Source organism: Scyliorhinus torazame, chromosome 1, assembly GCF_047496885.1.
Source record: "Scyliorhinus torazame isolate Kashiwa2021f chromosome 1, sScyTor2.1, whole genome shotgun sequence".
NCBI lineage: Eukaryota > Metazoa > Chordata > Chondrichthyes > Carcharhiniformes > Scyliorhinidae > Scyliorhinus > Scyliorhinus torazame.
The window spans coordinates 100,845,727-100,863,817 of NC_092707.1; the positions used below are offsets into that span (position 1 = coordinate 100,845,727).

At 46.3% G+C, this 18,091-nt stretch overlaps 1 protein-coding gene across 6 annotated transcripts in view; it reads left to right on the forward strand.

Moving 5' to 3' along the window:
- The window catches only part of LOC140410498 (uncharacterized), a 199,608-nt gene that overhangs the window by 123,474 nt on the left and 58,043 nt on the right, over positions 1-18,091 (forward strand). For all 6 annotated transcript variants that reach the window (XM_072498645.1, XM_072498672.1, XM_072498682.1 and 3 more), the window contains 3 exons: positions 6,573-6,619; positions 11,042-11,118; positions 13,977-17,325. In XM_072498645.1, the coding sequence (XP_072354746.1) occupies positions 6,573-6,619; positions 11,042-11,118; positions 13,977-17,325 (3,473 nt within the window). The remainder of the gene's footprint in view (positions 1-6,572; positions 6,620-11,041; positions 11,119-13,976; positions 17,326-18,091) is intronic.

Sequence of the window (18,091 nt, forward strand, 5' to 3'; positions counted from 1 at the left end):
ATCTGTAGCCTCAGAGTCCCTACGGCCTCACCTGAGTACGATCTACCAAGATGAGGTGAGCGGAGCTACCCCCTTAATCGGGGGCCTCTGCGTCATAAATACCCCGGCCCAAGTGTGGAACAGGCGCGAGAGACACTTCGTGGAGTAGGAGGTGTAATATAATAGGTATAATAAATATTTTGAGTTTCTTTCAGCCATCGCTTCCCAGTGGTCGCTTGCCTGGGACTTTATACCATCCCTACCGCCCTTTCAGGCAGTGAGTTCCAGAATCCAACCATCCTCTGGGTGGAAAGGTTTTTCCTCACATCCCCGCTAACCATCCTGCTCCTTATCTTAAATTTAGGCCCCCTGGTATTGACCCCTCCACTAAGGGGAAAAGTTCCTTCCTATCCACCCTATCTATGTCCCTCATAATTTTATACACCTCAATCAGCCTTCTCTGCTCCAGGGAAAACAACCCCCCAGCCTATCCAGTCTCTCTTGATAGCTGAAACGCTCCAGCGCAGGCAACATCCTGGTGAATCGGGGCAGCACGGTAGCATTGTGGATAGCACAATTGCTTCACAGCTCCAGGGTCCCAGGTTCGATTCCGGCTTGGGTCACTGTCTATGCGGAGTCTGCACGTCCTCCCCGTGTGTGCGTGGGTTTCCTCCGGGTGCTCCGGTTTCCTCCCACTGTCCAAAGATGTGCAGGTTAGGTGGATTGGCCATCATAAATTGCCCTTAGTGTCCAAAATTGCCCTTAGTGTTGGATGGGGTTACTGGGTTATGGGGATAGGGTGGAGGTGTTGACCTTGGGTAGGGTGCTCTTTCCAAGAGCCGGTGCAGACTTGATGGGCCGAATGGCCTCCTTCTGCACTGTAAATTCTCTATGAATCTCCTCTGCACCCTCTCCAGTGCAATCACTTCCGATAGTGTGGTGACCAGAACTGCACACAGTACTCCAGGTGGAGCCTAACCCGCATTTTATAAAGTTCCAACGTAACCTCCCTGCTCTGACATTCAATGCCTCGGTTAAAAAGGCAAGAATCCCATAGGCCGCCTTAACCACCTTATCTACCTGTCATGCTGTCTTCAGAAATCTGCATGCCAAGGTCCCTATGGTCTTCTGCACTTTGTAGGCTCTGGCCATTCATTGTGTATTCCTTTGCCTTGTTCATCCTCCCAAAATGCATTACCTCACACGTTTCATGGTTAAATTCCATTTGCCATTCTTCTGCCCATCTAACCAGCCCGTCCATATCGTTCTGTAATCTGAGGCATTGCTCCTCACTACTTGCCACACCACAATTTTTGTGTCATCTGCGAACTTACTTATCATACCTTCTACATTCACATCCAGATCATTAATGTACACTACAAACAACAAGGGATCCAGCATCGACCCCTGTGGAACACCACTGGACACATGGAACATTACAGCCCTTTGGCCCTCGATGTTGCGCCGACCTGTGAAACCACTCGGGGGGCGGGATTCTCCGAAATGGAGGCTGAGTGTCCACGCCGTCGCAAACGCTGTCGCGTTTTACGACGGCGTGAACAGGCCGCTCCCACATCGAATTCTGGCCACTACAGGGGGCCAGCACGGCGCTGGAGTGGTTCGCGACACTCCAGCCGCAGATCTCGGCGTGAACTGGGCGCCGCGGGATCCACGCATGCGCGGTTGCGCCGGCGCCACCGATGACATGCGCCGTGGCGCCGGTGCCAACCGATGCATGCACGGTAGCCTCGTGGAGCGCTCCGGCCCCTCACCAACATGGCGCCGGGATTCTGGGGCCGGTCACGCAAGCAAGTAGGCCCGGGGAGGGAGAGGCCGGCCTGCCGATCGGTGAGCCCCGATCGCGGGCGAGACCCCATCGGAGCCCCCCCCCCGGGGAACGGAGCCCCCTTTCCCCACCCCCACAGACGCCCCCCAAGCCTTTGCGACGAGTACCCGCCGGCAGCGACCAGGAGTGGATGGCGCCGGTGGACTAGGCCGTTTACGCGCGGCCGCTTGGCCCATCCTGGCCGGAGAATCGGCGGCCCGGCGTGGACAGCGACCGGCGGCGCGCCGGCGCAAACAGCGCCGATTCACCGCACCTCGGAGAATCGCTCGTCGGACCGGCGGCGCTTGAAAAAATGGCACGAACGCCGATTCTCCCAACCGGTGCGGCTTCGGAGAATCCCACCCAGGCTTCCAGTCCCCAAAACAACCTTCAATTAACACCCTCTGCCTCCTGCCACTAAACCAGTTTTGGATCCTATATGCCAAATTGCCCGGGATCCCACGGGCTCTTAGTTTCTTCATCAGCTTCCCATGTCAGACCTTGTCAAAAGCTTAACTGAAGTCCATGTAGACTACATAAACTGCACTACTCTCGTCTACACATCTGGTCACCTCCTCAAAAAATTCAAACAAATTTGTGAGACATGGTCTCCCTTTAACAAAGTCTTGCCGACTATCCTTGGTAATCTTTGCTTGTCCAAGTGGAGATTAATTCTGTCCCTTAGAATTATTTCCAGAAGTTTCCCTACCACTGAAGTTAGAACTAATTGCTAGTTTTACCAAAGCCAGTGCAGACACAATGGGTTGAATGGCCTCCACCTTTGCTGAATGATCTTGTGGCTTAAGGAATGGCAGAAAGACTCTGTGAGCTGCCTAGGTGTTCAGATGACGCATCTGTAGAATTAAAGCATAAAAATGCAGAGCAGTCGGACTAGTTAACACCAGAAAAAGCGCTGAATAAAATTGGGTGAATCACAGTAACTGGTTCTGACTGCATTCTGGAATGCTGAGGGATGTCTGAGAGGAACCTGTCTTCGATATAAAGAATTGTCAATGTAGATGTTTTCAGTCAGGGTTAAATTGGATAACTAGTAGTGAGTAAACTTCTAGAGCCCATAATATGAGGTTAGGAAGGAAATCAGCCTTCGTTCACAAGGCTACAGGCATCTCCCCCCATTAGAGAGCGAGTATTGGTTATATCGGAGGTGCACCACTCCATACGCGCAGGGCAAGGCGAGGAATCTGGCCTCCAGGGATTACCACAGCCGGTATGGGGATTGGAACTGTGCCATCACTGCAACTCTCATTTCAGGTTTCTACGCTTCCAAAGTACTTTCCTTGAACCAAAAGATGTAGGAGCAGAAGTAGGCCACTCTGCCCACTGAGTCTGCTCTGCCATTCAATAAGATAATCTGATATATTCCTCAACTCCACTTTTCCGCCTCACCCAATAACCCTTGATTCCCTTACTGATTAAAAATCTGTCTCGGGGCGGCACATGGGGCAGTGTTTATCACTGGGACTCCGGCGCTGAGGACCAGGGTTTGAATCCCAGCCCTGGGTCACTGTCCGTGTGGAGTTTGCACAGTCTCCCCGTGTCTGCGTGGGTTTCACCCCCACAACCCAAAGATGTGCAGGTTAGGCCACTCTAAATTGCCTCTTAATTGGAAAACAAAATAATTGGGTACATTAAATTTTTAAAAAAATCTGTCTCAGCCTTGTGTTATGGGCGAGGCGTTTTCAGAACCCCAAAATGTATCATGGAGTTTAACCAACCTCTTCCTTTAATGTATTTGTTGCTTTTCCTAGCACACGGCTTGTTCCCTAGGTGTGGGATTACAATTATGGACATGTGGGTTTTTAAACACAAAACAATGTTCATTCCATGAACTCAACTTAACATCTTCAATAAACATTGGATCTCTTAACACCCCTTACTTCAAAGATACGTCAGAAAATATTGCAACAGTAAATAATTCCTCAAAATGTTCCTTCAAACTTCCAAGAAAGAGACTTAACACCTTTAAACAGAATCACATCAGGTTAAAGGCTTTACTATTATGAGTTTAAATCACCCAAATGATCCAGAGATAGTCTTTCATGGAAGAGACCCAGCTCACTGCAAACACAGACACTCCCAAGCTCTTTTCAAACTGCAAAACTAAACTGCAAAATGGCTGACCTGACCTCAGCTCCACCCACTCTCTGACATCACTGTTTTCGTACAGGTACATTGCATAAACATCCATGTCTTAAAGGTACTCTCACATGACACTTGATCATACTTAACGACCCAGCCTCTACAGTAAATAATTCCACAGATTCACTACCCTCTGAGAGAAGAAAATCCTCCTCATCGCTGTCTTAAATGGGTGACTCCTTACTCTGAAATTATGCTCTCTGACCCGAGACTCTCCCACAAGGGGAAACAACCTCTCAGCATCTACACTGTCAAGCCCCCTGAGAGTCCTATACATCTCAATAAGGTCGCCCCTCATTCTTCTAAACTCCAGTAAGTACAGGCCCAACTTACTCAACCTATCCTCATAAGAAAATCCCTCCAACCCGGGATCAATCTAGTGAACCTTCTCTGGACTGCCTCCAGTGCCAGTATAACTTTCCTTAGATAAGGGGACCAAAACTCTTCACAGTATTCCTGGTGTGGTCTATTTTTCCCTATTTTTAATACTCCATTCCCTTTGAAATAAAAGCAAACGTTCCATTTGCCTTTTCAATGACCTGCCGACTTCTCGGCTATCATGACCAATTATCTCGTGGTTACCCAAAGTGTCTACGTATAGTTCAGCAGCTACAGGGATAGTGTGGTATTGATTAAAACTTGCATGGTGCGGACTATGCTACTGAGACTGCAATGAAGAAAAAGCCCAATTAGTAGAGTGTAAGCTGCTGCACATAAAAACTCGGGAGCAGGCCATTCAGCCCTTCGAGCCATTCAGTACTATCAAGGCTGACCTGGCTGTGGTCTCAACCCTCTTTCTTGACTCCTTTGTCAATCAAAAATCTGTCTAACTGGGCTTTGAATAAATTCAACGACCCAGCCTCCAATGCTTTCTGAGGAAGAGAATTCCAAACACTAACTACCCTCGGGGAGAAACAAATTCTCCTCTTCTCCATCTTAAATGCACACCTTTTTTTTTCCTTAAACTGTGTCCCCTTAATTCTAATCTCCCCCACAAAAAGGAACAGCCTCCCAGTATTCACCCCATCAGGTCCCTTCAGATCTTACATGTCTCTAAAAGATCATCTCTCTCACTTGTAAACTCTAATGGGTATAGGGCCCAAGCTTTCAGCCGCTCATCCCAAGAATGTGTAGAAGGTGTTCGAAGTTCTCTCCTGCTCCCAGTGCCGACAGTCACCAAGAGCAGCACAGAAATCAACATAAATTAGTGACTCGATACCCAAGCTTGAGGGGTTGAATGGCGCACTCCTGTTATCAGATGGCTGACCTGCAATGCTGTCTGATGTGCTATGGTGCAAAGGTGCACCGCCAAATGCAAAGGTGCACCTCTGCCCCAGGGTAATGAGGGGTGGGCAGTGAATGGGGGATTGCTAACCTCGCCCACATCCCAAAAATATTTTTTTGTTGAAAAGTGAAATCGGGGCGGCCCGGTGGCACAGTGGCTAGCACTGCTGCCTCATAGTACTGAGGACCCAGGTTCGATCCTGGCCCCCGGGTCACTGTCCGTGTGGAGTTTGCACATTCTCCCCATGTCTGCGTGGGTCTCTGCCCCACAACCCAAAAATGTGCAGGCTATGTAAATTGCCCCTTAAAAATAAAAGAAAAAGAAAAGGTGTTTTTTTTTTTTCAAATTGCTGATAGTTCAAACATATTTATGCATCAGTGAAAGGGAGAAACCAACGTGGAAAAATCCTGCAAATATACCAAACAAACTGCTTTTGAGAGCAGAAGCTGTTTCCCCCTCGATAAGGAATTGGCTATTCTTCCAACATGAACCGAACAGAAAGAAACCTGGCAGCAGGGTTACGAAACTCTGGTTTGCAGAATGGTTTAAATTTGTGTATTTAGCTGGGTGGTCCCGGAAAGCACCAATGACTGTGGGTTTGAATTCCATTCTAGCTCAGGTAGTGACCTCCCCTGAAGCGTGGAGAGCAATGGCATTGACCACTGACAAACCAGTACGAATATAAACTGCCAGGGAAAGGGATGACGCCTCAGCAGACATTGGGCCAAGGGCCTGTCTTTGACCAGCGCGCTCACAAGTGCATGAATTTGGCCCCAAAAAAGATAAAACTCCCAATAGATCTTGTCGTGCTGAGTAACAACTGCCAACTGTTCAGGAGCTTGTGTAGCCCATATTGGGCGATGTCACAATCACTGTCATTTAGAAAGAAATAGATTGCATTTATATATTACCTTCCACAGCTTTAGAACATCTGAGTGGTTTACAAACAGAGATGTATTTTTGAAGTGTGGTTGCTGTTGTAACGTAGGAAACACAGCAGCCAATATGCTGCGTAGCAAGCTCCCAAACACAGCAAGTGATAATGACCAGATAATCTGTTTTGGTGATGTTGATTAATTGGCTAAATCTTGGTCAGGACATTGGGGAGAATAGTGCTACAGTGTCTTACATGCCCGCCTCAGACAGATGGGATTTTGGTCTCGTCGGAAAGTCAGGCAAATATTATACTTCCCAGGAACGGTGTCGGTGATTTTAAGGGGGAAATCTCTACAGCCCAGGGTGGGGTGCAGTGTACACTTCCTGCATGACGGGAGCAAACAGCATTGGTTCTGTAATCACTAATCACCATTTCTATGTAAACAGGACAGCGGTGACGCAGATCCCAAGACCTGGCCCACAACTGTTACCAAGTGAGTATGATCGGTGAAAGGTCGTCTTTAGTTTGTGAATACAATTAGTCACTTTGAAATGTTAAATCATTTGTTATGATCCCCGTGTTGATCAGCATAATAAAAGAACCAAATTTACCAAGTAACTCTCAAGAAAACCAAGATTTCACTTTCATCGTGAATTAACACAGAAGTTGCAGTCGATATAAATTGCACATTAAATAGCAGATACAATAAAGATGATCTCATGGATTTACTGGCACCAATTTCAGCCATAAAGTCCTTCAAAGCTCTAAATTTCCTCAGGTAGAATTCCTACCCTCTTTTCCCCCAGGATTTAGTCACCTAACCTGATCTGACAGCAGCTGCCAATTAGCCAACCCGAGTTACACCAGCCCAGTCGTCACCCAAATGGCCACAATTCTGCAGAACCCCCTCCGCCCTGCCCATGACAGTGTTGTTGGCATGGATCCACCAGAATTGCCTTTCTCCCATCCCTCAGCAACAACCCTGTGCTGGTTCTGGGTCAATCAGATTCTTTAACATAACTGAAGCAGCGACAGTAACAGATGCTGGCCTTTCCGGCGAACTCCACATCCCGTAAAAATTTATATATATTTTTAAAAACCTTATTTTTTTCTTATCTCCACTTCCAGACCCAGCTTTCACGTTCACCTTTTCACCTGTGCCCACAGGATGCTCTTGGCCAGCAAAACCCAGTCACATAGGCCCCTTTACGCACCTGTTACCCCGGGTCACTCGGGCAGGTTTCGTGCTTTTTTTTTCCATGTTCTCTGATAACTTATTGCGCACCTCGGAAAAGAGGGGGAGACTCAACTAATTAAAGATGTTAACTCTAATCTCTCGACTCCCTCACCTGCACCTTTTCAAAGTCCAATGTCAGTTGCCAAACATTTTGAGATAAACCTCTTCTCACGGAATCATTTAATGATATAGCTCTTCACCTGCAGAGGCCTCTTGTTCTCATTCCACCTCTGCATGGGGTTTCCATGGTGACAGGGCACCGCTTTACACAGTAACAGTGGTGCTGCCACTACCACTCGAGTTCAGGTTTGCACCAGTGAATGGCAGGACACGAGGAAGCTCAGAAAAATCTTGGCGTGTTGGTCCACAGATCCCTGAAGGCGGCAGGACAGGTTAATAGGGTAGGTAAGAGGGCAAGTGGCATAGATTATAACAGTAGGTAGGTTATGTTGGAGCTGTACAAAACTTTCTTAGGCCACAGCTGGGGTACTGTGTACAGCTGTTGTCACCTCACTATAGGAAGGATGTGATTGCACTGGAGAGGGTGCAGAGGAGATTCACCAGGATGTTGCCTGGGATAGAGCATTTGAGCTAAGAGAGGCTGGATAGGCTTGGGCAGTTTTTCTTTCGAGTAGAGAAGGCTGAGGGGTGGGGAGGGAGGGTGCCTGATTGAGGGCTATAAGATTGAGGGGCATGGATAGGATGGATGGGAAGCAACTTTTCCCCTCAGTTGAAGGTCAATAATGAGGGGGCATAATAAGATGAGGGGCAGGAGGTTTAGAGTGGATTTGAGGAAACAATTTTTCACCCAGAGGGCGTTGGGAATCTGGAATGCACTGCCTGGGAGAGTATTAGAGGTGGGAAACCTCACAAAACTGTTACAAAGCACGTGGATGAGCTCATAATATTCAAGACTATGGGCCAAGTGCTGGAAAGTGGGATTAGTGTAGTTTTGCCAGTGCAGACTTGATGGGCCTCTTCTGTACTGTACGACTCTAACCCCAGCACTGCCTCACTGCTCCATTGCACGTTGCCTAGTCTGTCCATGTGTTGATTCCAGTTATGAATGGGACGTCCTGGAGATGTGAAGGAGCCACATAAATACACTCCTTTCACTCCCAAATGCTTTGCACCTAGTGAATTGCTGCAGCCTTTGAACCCAGCAGTGTCCCTCAGGCATGAATAAAGCAAAGAACAATACAGCACAGGAACAGGCCTTTGGCCCTCCAAGCCTGTACTGGTCATGATACTAACCTTGGCCAAAGCCCTCCGCACTTCCTAGTGCCGTATCCCTCTATAGGGCACGGTAGCATAGTGGTTAGCACTGTCGCTTCACAGCTCCAGGGTCCCAGGTTCGATTCCCGGCTTGGGTCACTGTCTGTGCGGAGTCTCCCCGTGTCTGCGTGGGTTTCCTCCGGGTGCTCCGGTTTCCTTCCACAGTCCAAAGATGTGCAGGTTAGGTGGATTGGCCATGATAAATTGCCCTTTGTGTCAAAAAGGGTTGGGTGGGGTTGCTGGGGATAGGGAGGAGGTGTGGGCTTCAGTGGGGTGCTCTTTCCAAGGGCCGATGCAGACTCAATGGGCCGAATGGCCTCCTTCTGCACTGTAAATTTTATGATATACCCATCCTATCCATGTATTTGTCAAGATGCCTTTTGAACGCCGTTAATGTACCTGCTTCCACAACCTCCCCTGGCAACGCGTTCCAGGCACTCACCACCCTCTGTGTAAAAAAACCTGCTTTGCACATCTCCTCTAAACATTGTCCCACGGACCTTAAACCTATGCCCTCTAGTGACTGACCCCTCCACCCTGGGAAAGAGTGCCTGCCCATCCACTCGATCCATGCCCCTCATAATCTTGTAGGCCTCTGTCAGACCATCCCTCAACCTTCGTCGTTCTAATGAAAACAGTCCGAGTCTATTTAGCCTCTCCACATAACTAACACCGGACCAGGCAACATGCTGGTAAATTACCAGTTAATCTGTTTGAGATTAATATTGGTCTGGACACAAAATGTAAGGGTCACAGCTATAATATAATCACTAAATCTGGTGGGGAATTCTGAGAGTAATTAGAATGTGAAATTCACTACCATTGGAGTGAAATCCGTCATGCTGATAACAAATCTACCCTCTATACTCCCTTTGATTTTGGCAGAGTTTCTACTTTTAGTGCAAAATGGGCACAAATTACATTTTGAAGTGTTTATCTCCCTTGAGATTCTGGTCAAAACTCATTTTTGAATCTCACAACACAATCTGCCATCAAGCAGTGCCGGTTCAAATGCAGCTTTTCTTTGAAGGATTGCTCTCAAACATGATCTTTGAAGAGATTGGTTGGGTTAATGCAGCTGAAAATTGGTTTACCACAAAAATGAAAGTGTTTCTAATTGGTGTCAATCCCCCGCGGGTAACCAGAATTTTCTTTCTTTAAAATACCAAATTACATTTTTTTAAAGAAAAGGAAAATACAGAAATATTTACTAGTCATCTCGGGTATGAGCAGTCAATTTTTCAACTAATTAATCCCAAAAAAGTTGAATTCAGAAGTTTTTACAGCTTGCCTGTTAGTGTCCTCAAGCCCACAGGACCAGTTTAAATTTCTGGGGTCACCTCAAAGGCTCGCGGATGCACACAATTAACTGCAATTCCCATTGGATGTTAATTCATGCTAAGGCGTGGCCATTTTGTGGGCGGGGCCTGTGTCTAGCGTAGTGCTTTTTAGAAAGTATATATTTCTATTACAGTTTTATCATTTTTACAGATAACGCAATAAATTTTCAAACACAACTGTACCGTACAGGACAAATATATCTGCAAATGTAAGAGAAGGACAGGGTGAATTCAGAACAGTCCTTAAGAACTAGTGCCTCCATTAATACACTGGATCAATCAGAAAATTGGGGGGGGGGGGGTGGAAATGAGCCGAGGCCATATAAATATGATCGGATAACATCAAGATGCACACCATGTATAGTGGGATCACGGCTTCCAAATGACACATGCAAACCTCCTTGGAGGAGCAGGTCAGAGAAAGCAGTGCCTAAGAATCTGAGATAGGGGTCCCTGCACTTTAAGGATTGTATCCAACTTAGAACAGAGCGCAGACATCAGGAATTCCATAGGAATATATTCCAAGGCTACGTCATACCAGTTTTGAATTGGCGTAGTGCTTTTTAAACTAGCACATCAGATCGTGGGAACGCGATGTGCTGAATGTAATTTGTGCTTCAAATTCCACAAATATTGCCAGAGATTATTGCACAGTGTCTTAAGCAAAGAATGGGGCTGAGTATAAAGGGCTGCTTCATGCGAGTACCCGAGAATGAATTTCACCCTTGATATCCTCTTCCTACTGATATTTGCAGCCCATTCACCCCCACCTCCCAGCCCTGAGACATTGTGCCTGTAACTTCAGTGATTCTTGGGAGACATTGTAATACAACAGAAGAAAATGGCGGCTCAAATCTTGCAGTGGCCTCTTTGTTGTTTCTGTGATGAGAATGAAAGCTGAAATGATGGGAAATGGGAGTGCGGAGGAGATATATTTGAAGATTAAAGAACTGAAAGAGGAGGGAAAGGGGAAGAATAGGAGCTCTAGAAGAATGACAAAGGGGCGAATGTGGAAGTGGATGAGAGTGTTTTGTCTTTCCTTATAATTTTCTCTTGTTTTCAGCATCAAGCAGAAGGTGGAGTTGCCTGAACACCATATCCTGTCTGGTGAGGAGCTGGCCTTACCAGCCAGCCTGTGCGGTGAGCATACACATCCTTGTATAGCCTTTATCACAAGAAGATTTGAGTACCGGAATAGTGAAGTCTTGCTTCAATCGTATAGAAGCTTGGTTAGATTGCACCTGGAGTTCTGTGTGCAGTTTCAGTCCCGTTACCGTGGGAACGATATTATTGCAAGAGGAAGTGATTGAGAAAACTGGGCCTGTATTCTCTAGAGTTTTGAAGAATGAGAGGTGATCTCGTTGAAACCTACAAAATACATAAAGGAATAGACAAGGTAGATGCAGATAAGATGGTTTCCTTAGTTGGGGAGTCTAAAAACATGGAGCACAGTTTCAAAATAAGGAGGATGCCACTTATGATCAGGATGAAGAGAAATTTCTTTACACTGATGGTTGTGAATCTTTGGAATTCTCTATCCCAGAGGTTTGTGGAAGCTCAGTCTTTGAGTATGTTTAATCAAAGATTGAGAGATTTCTGATTCACAGTAACGTAAAGAGTTATGGGGATAGAACATAGAACATTCAGGGCAAAAGGAGGCCATTCGGCCCATCGAGTCTGCACCAACCCACTTAAGCCCTCACTTCCACCCTACCCCCGTAACCCAATAACCCTTCTAACCTTTTTGGTCACTAAGGGGTATCATGGCCAATCCACCTAACCTGCACATCTTTGGACTGTGGGAGGAAACCGGAGCACCCGGAGGAAACCCACGCACACACGGGGAGAACGTGCAGACTCCGCACAGATAGTGACCCAGCGGGGAATCGAACCTGGGACCCTAGCGCTGTGAAGCCACAGTGCTAACCACTGTGCTACCGTGTTGTTCTCGTGTGGGTAAAAGACAAGTGGCCAATCAGCCATGATCGTATCTAACGGCGGAGCAGGATCGACGGCTGGATGGCCTACTCCCATATTCCTATAAAAGGTCAATATCTCATGTTAAAAAAAAAACACGCGTGTTCCTGAATAGATTCACCCCCTTGTTAATCAAGAATCTATCTTGTTCTGCCTTAAAAATATTCAAAGACTCTACTTCCATTGCCCTTTGAGGAAGAGAGTACCATAGTCTCACGACCCTCTGAGAAAAAAGGATATGCCTCGTCTCCTTTTACAGTCAGCAACCCTTTATTTTTAAACACTGACCCCCTGGTTCTAGATTCTCCCCCAAGAGGAAATATTCTCTCCACATGTACCATCCGTTTAATATACAGCACCCATACACGTTGCATCAGCTCAGACCCCAAATCCAGTTCCTTGGATCTATGATGCGTTCAGGAAATTGGTGGAGGGACCCACCGGAGTGTGTCTTTACAAACTCAGTGACTCAGATCTCAAACAAATTCTGCGCTTGTTTGCCCAGAATGGCAGGTTTGTTAGTTTTGATCAAACCAACTCGGGGCTCTTTTTAGATGGCCCCAAGTGTCCCAGTTATTTGTTTAAGTGTTCTCCATTCGCCACCTCCACCTCCAGTTGTTGTGCTAAGTACCATACCGCTCATTGTGGCATCAGCCAGTCCGCTGACATTAGTCAGCACTGACCATGCGCTAGGGGCAGCACGGTGGTGCAGTGGTTAGCACTGTTGCCTCACGGCGCTGAGGACCCGAGTTCAATCCCAGTCCCAGGTCACTGTCCATGTGCAGTTTGCACATTCTCCCCGTGTCTGCGTGGGTCTCACCCCAACAACCCAAAGATGTGCAAGGTAGGTGGATTGACCACACTAAATTGCCCCTTAATTGGAAATAAATAAATAAATAAAGATCCTGTAGCATTATTTGAAAACAAGAATCCTTCCTTGATAAAGAATACCAAATGAATTGGCTCTCTGTGTCTCTGCTCTTTTCCTACTCAAGGGTCAATGCATTCAAAAATTCATAGTTATTTAACCCCCTAACAGAGAGCTCTTCTTCTGGATATTAAACTTCCCACAGAGGAGGAGGAGGAAGCCGTCCTGCCCGAGAACTGCAATCTTATCATAAACTGATTAACTGGCCATTTACTTAATCTTCATGTAAGGCCCCCACATATTTGTCTGCGCAATTGCCGGCACCTCTCACAATATATTAACTAAAAAGGGCTTGGAGACATTCTACAGGGCAATGAGGTTCTATGAAATCAAGTTCTCTCTTCATACTTGGAACTTGCTATGTTAATTAATTCATTGTGCTTGGATGTTTCTGTAATCTAATTCACTTTGACAATCGTGCAAGTCTGAGGCCAGGGATTTCAACTGTGATCAGCCTTGGGTGCTGAGGAGGCAAAAGGGAAGGGGCAGACTTCTGTTTCACCTGCTGTTGTTGAAGGATAAATCTAAAGTAGAGACTGGAGCGTGTGTTATTGTGATGTGCTTGTCCTCAAGAATCAAGTAAGTACCTTTTAGCCAAGGAATCCCTTCTAAATGTTTTAATAAGCTATAACATCCCATTGCCACCCTTGAGGCGCCAGTATTCATTGTTATGTACATAGAATCACAGAACAAAGATGAATGAGGCCATTTGGACCATTGTCCGTACTATCCCATTAATCCCACTGCGCCACACACTCTCCAAAACCCTGCAATTTGCATCTTTATCTTATCCCTTTTTATTGCAGTTTAGGTTCTTGAAATGTTCTAGCTGAGGTTTTTAACCAATATCTAAATCCGAGTTTGTTAGGTTTAGCTGCCAGCCCAAATAAACTTTAATTTGACAGTGTCTTGTCCTTGCCTTGCAAAACTAAGCTGTGGTTTCAATTTCAAATTGGCCCTGTGGCCAAACTGTGAGGTAGACTAGGATCATGATGGAGAAAACCGGATCAAAAGATTTCACCTATATTTGTAACATTTCCCCAAAATCAGACCATCGTGGGGTTAACTTTCTTCCTGTCTTTTGTACTGGCAGGTGGAGATGGCTTGAGCTGTGGTACGGGCCCATTCATAGTCGGATATGAGAGAACGGAACATTCTACTGTAATGGATCAATGCGGAAGACAAATCCCTGCTGCTAATGTACATCCATGTGAAACAAATTGCAGCTTTCTCCTGTATAAAAGTGTGGAACAGTCAGTCAGCAGTGACCGTCTATTTTCAGCATTGGCCAGAATTGGAGCCAGCGGCGAGGTATCTGAAGGAAACATGGGTGCCAAAATTCCGAAAAATGAGGCAAAGCTCCCTGCCACAGTGCTAAAGCGGACTGACGACGAGAAGACTGTAGAAGGTGAGAGTCCTGGCAAGGCACTTGGAGCAAAAGAATTTGCTGTGGCACCGCTCCACTCAGCAGCCACCAAGAGGTTTGCAGAGATTGGCTTGGTTCGAGAAGTGCCTTTAGAAGACGCAGTACGCGGTGATGTGCCTGACCATATTTCTTCAGCTACCAGTGCAACACTTGCTGGGAATCAGCTCCCAACTGAGTCACTTGCAAGGGATAAAACAACTGCAGAGTTTGTGACCTTTGAGTTTCTGTCAGAGAACAAGTTGACTGATGCACCTACAGACACAACACCAAATCAATTGAGTACAGCAGATACACCCAAAGCAGTATCTTTAGGAGTCGTGGCAACCATAAACGCTATTCCCAAGAATGAGGGCCCTCCAGGTACAACCATGGAGACGTCTGTAGAGTGTGATCTACCAAATGAGTATTCTGTGGAAAGGGCAATGGCCAGTATCATGCTTAAAGTGAATGAATTGATTGATCTACCTACATCAGATATTGCCATTGATGATTCTGCTGACGATGATCTGAGCACCATGGACGGGCTGTCCACGGCAGATGAGCTGAGCATGGTGGACGAGCTGTCTACAGAGGATGAGCTGAGCTCGGACGAAGAGCTGACCACGGAAGTGCCTATTGAGGATGTGGCATTTGATAAAATACTAACCGAGAATGAGCTGGCTGACATACCTGCTGATACTACTGCTGCTGCCATGGAGATATGTACAGCAGTTGAGCTGGCCATGGAAGTAGGTGTGACAACTTGTAGTCCACGTCCAGCTGAACAGCTGGCTAGTGAGGCACTTACAGAACCTGAAACAGCTGAAAGTGTGACTTGTGAAATTCTAGTTGATGAGGAATTAGTTGATATACCTACAGATATAGTACTCATTGAATTAACTGTAGGGAATAAGGATGATGAAGCAAAATCTTTAGAAGTTGCAATAACCAAAGGGACCATTGCAGAGAATGGATTATTTGTGATATTTCCAGATATTGTTGATGGAGCAGCTAACACAGTGCTTTCCCATGGTGAGTTTTCGGAGAATGAAGTGGTTGTGTTTTCTCCAGACTCCTTGGCATCCATAAAGAGTGTGACTAGCAGAATACCTGAAGTGAATGGTTCAATGAAGCCAGCTCCAGATGTAGCAAACATGGGGATGGCTGCAGAAGGGGAAGTCAGAGCAGCATTGACCAATGATGATGTAGAAGGTGAGATCACAGCAGCATTGACCAATGACGATGCAGAAGGTGAGGTCACAGCAGCATTGACCAATGATGATGCAGAAGGTGAGGTCACAGCAGCATTGACCAATGACAATGCAGAAGGTGAGGTCATAGCAGCATTGACCGATGCCGATGCAGAAGGTGAGGTCACAGCAGCATTGACCAATGCCGATGCAGAAGGTGAGGTCACAGCAGCATTGACCAATGCCGATGCAGAAGGTGAGGTCACTGCAGCATTGACCAATGCCGATGCAGAAGGTGAGGTCATGGCAGCATTGACCAATGCCAATGCAGAAGGTGAGGTCACAGCAGCATTGTCCAATGGTGATGCAGAAGATGAGGTAACATTGGCTAGAAATACAATCTTCGAGGATATTAAAGTGAAATGCAAGATATCAAATGAAATCTCTGGTATCAACACTTTCCAAAAGAAGCAATTTGATCCACTAACATTGAAAGAAGGTAATGTTTGCACCTACATTGACAGTGAAGAAATGTGTTGCAAGGATAACGAATGCCAAGATGTTGACCTTGATATCCGTGAATTAGAATCTGTTTCGGTACAGTTTACACAGGCTGCGTGTGTTCCGTACAAAGTACAGGAGGCAATCTGTGTGGAAAAGAAAGATTATCAAACAATTATGGACAGAACAGACATTCCTGGAGAGTTTGGAATATCACCAGTACGTGAGGAAGCAGCTAGTTGCTGTGTAAAGCTGAAAGGGCTGCAAATTGCAAGGAGGAGGAAAGAGTTTGTTGGTTTAAAGATGAGGAAATTAAACCACGCCATGCTTTTATCAAATTGTGCTCCGTATTTCCCCAAACTTGCGAAGTTCTGGACGAACAGGACTCCACAGTATGTAGATTGTTGCAGCAGAGAGAGAAACTGTGTCACTTCTGACATGGACCACAAGGTCCAACCAATGGAGGAACTCAAACCAAAGAAGCTGCCTCTTGTACAGATTAACAATTTAGCACATAGTAAATGGTGCAGAAAGCCTGTGCTATTGGAGCATTTGTCAACCATTGCCAATGGCCTGAGTGTGTTTTCTAAGTGTGTACAAATGCTGCAGGAATCCCCTCGAACAGCTGACCTTATTATAGCCATGGGTTTGTGTAGTAGGTTTCAATTACTACAGTTTTGCTTCAATACTGAACAAACATCCTGCATAAACACTTTCTGCCACCTCTCATCCCCAAGTACAGAACAGCCAATCAGTGTGAAGCCTCCTGGCCAGTTTTACAGCAAGGATCAGAATTGGCCTTTTCCCAGTGACTGTCCACGTTTCATTACTCCGGATTTCCCAATTACACCTCATCTTAATGTGACTTCATTGCTTTCCTTTCTCATTGACGGCGGTGAACCAGTTAAACAATGTTCTGAAAGGACAGATTTATCAATTACTCCACAACACTCCAGTCAAGACTCTTGGGCGGTTTCCCAATGCCATGTCAACTTTGGCAAGACCAGTTGGCTGCCTGCTTCCCCGTTCAAGGCTGGGAGGTGCCCTTGCACTCGTTCCAGGTTTGGGTTGCACACAGTTCTAGCACTTTCATCCCCGGCCTGTTACAGGGTCTGGACAAGGCAGCGCCATTTTGGCAGAGTCCCCAACTCCCATCGCCCATTCTTGACTCAATTTGGAGAGGGCTTGAAAAGACTCATTCTCCCGGTTCATTCGGACAAATCCTTTTGGTCGCTAAGCTACGCCTTGGGCAGGGTAGTGTCATGGTGGAATCAACACAGTCCTTCACCTTCTGAGTCAAGATTCAACATCAGCCCTTCAGACAACTGCTGGAGGAGCAGTTCCAGGTTAGTGTCAAATATCGGGTGAAATTCCGAGAGGAAAGTCTTTGTAATGGGAAAGGTATTAGTAAGTAATGATTGAGTCTTGCAGCAGTGTCGGAAGCCATTCAACCCATCTTGCCCGTGGCAGCTCTTTGAAATAGCTATCCAATTAGTCCCTTTCCTCTTTCCCCAGAGCCCTGCAGTTTCCTTTTTGAGTTTCTACCCAATTTCCTTTTGTAAAAGAGCATTAAATCTGTTTCCATCACCCTTTCAGCCAACAATTTCGTATCATAACTTGCTGCTTCCCACAATTCTGTTCTGTATTGGAACTTTAGTTCTGCATTCTCTTAATCCCTTCACTTTTCTCCACTTACCATCTTTGGGATGGGAAGCAGAGCTTGCAGTTCTATGGGCACTGTCAACAGCAACCTTGCCACCATCTACCCCCCCCTTCAGTATTTCACCCAAAAATAGGATACTTCACAGCTAAGCCCAGGTGCAGGTGCCTTTACAGCTCTCTTCAATGTTCTCATTAATGATCACCTGTCCAGTAGCAGTCACTGGCCAGTGAGCAGGAGTTTGATTCCCTTCTCTCTTCAAAGAACCTTTAAAGTCGAGGGTGCTGAATTCTATTTTGATGTTGCCACCGCTCTCATGGGGGCAAAGGTTGAAGAGGAACCTTCCTGGTGTTTCAAGCTCAAGGTTGTCCTACGTCTACTCTGATCCATCAAGTTTCAAAACAAGTTTAGGGTGGCACAGGTTTCTGACCAGTGGTTAATACGTGAGGAAG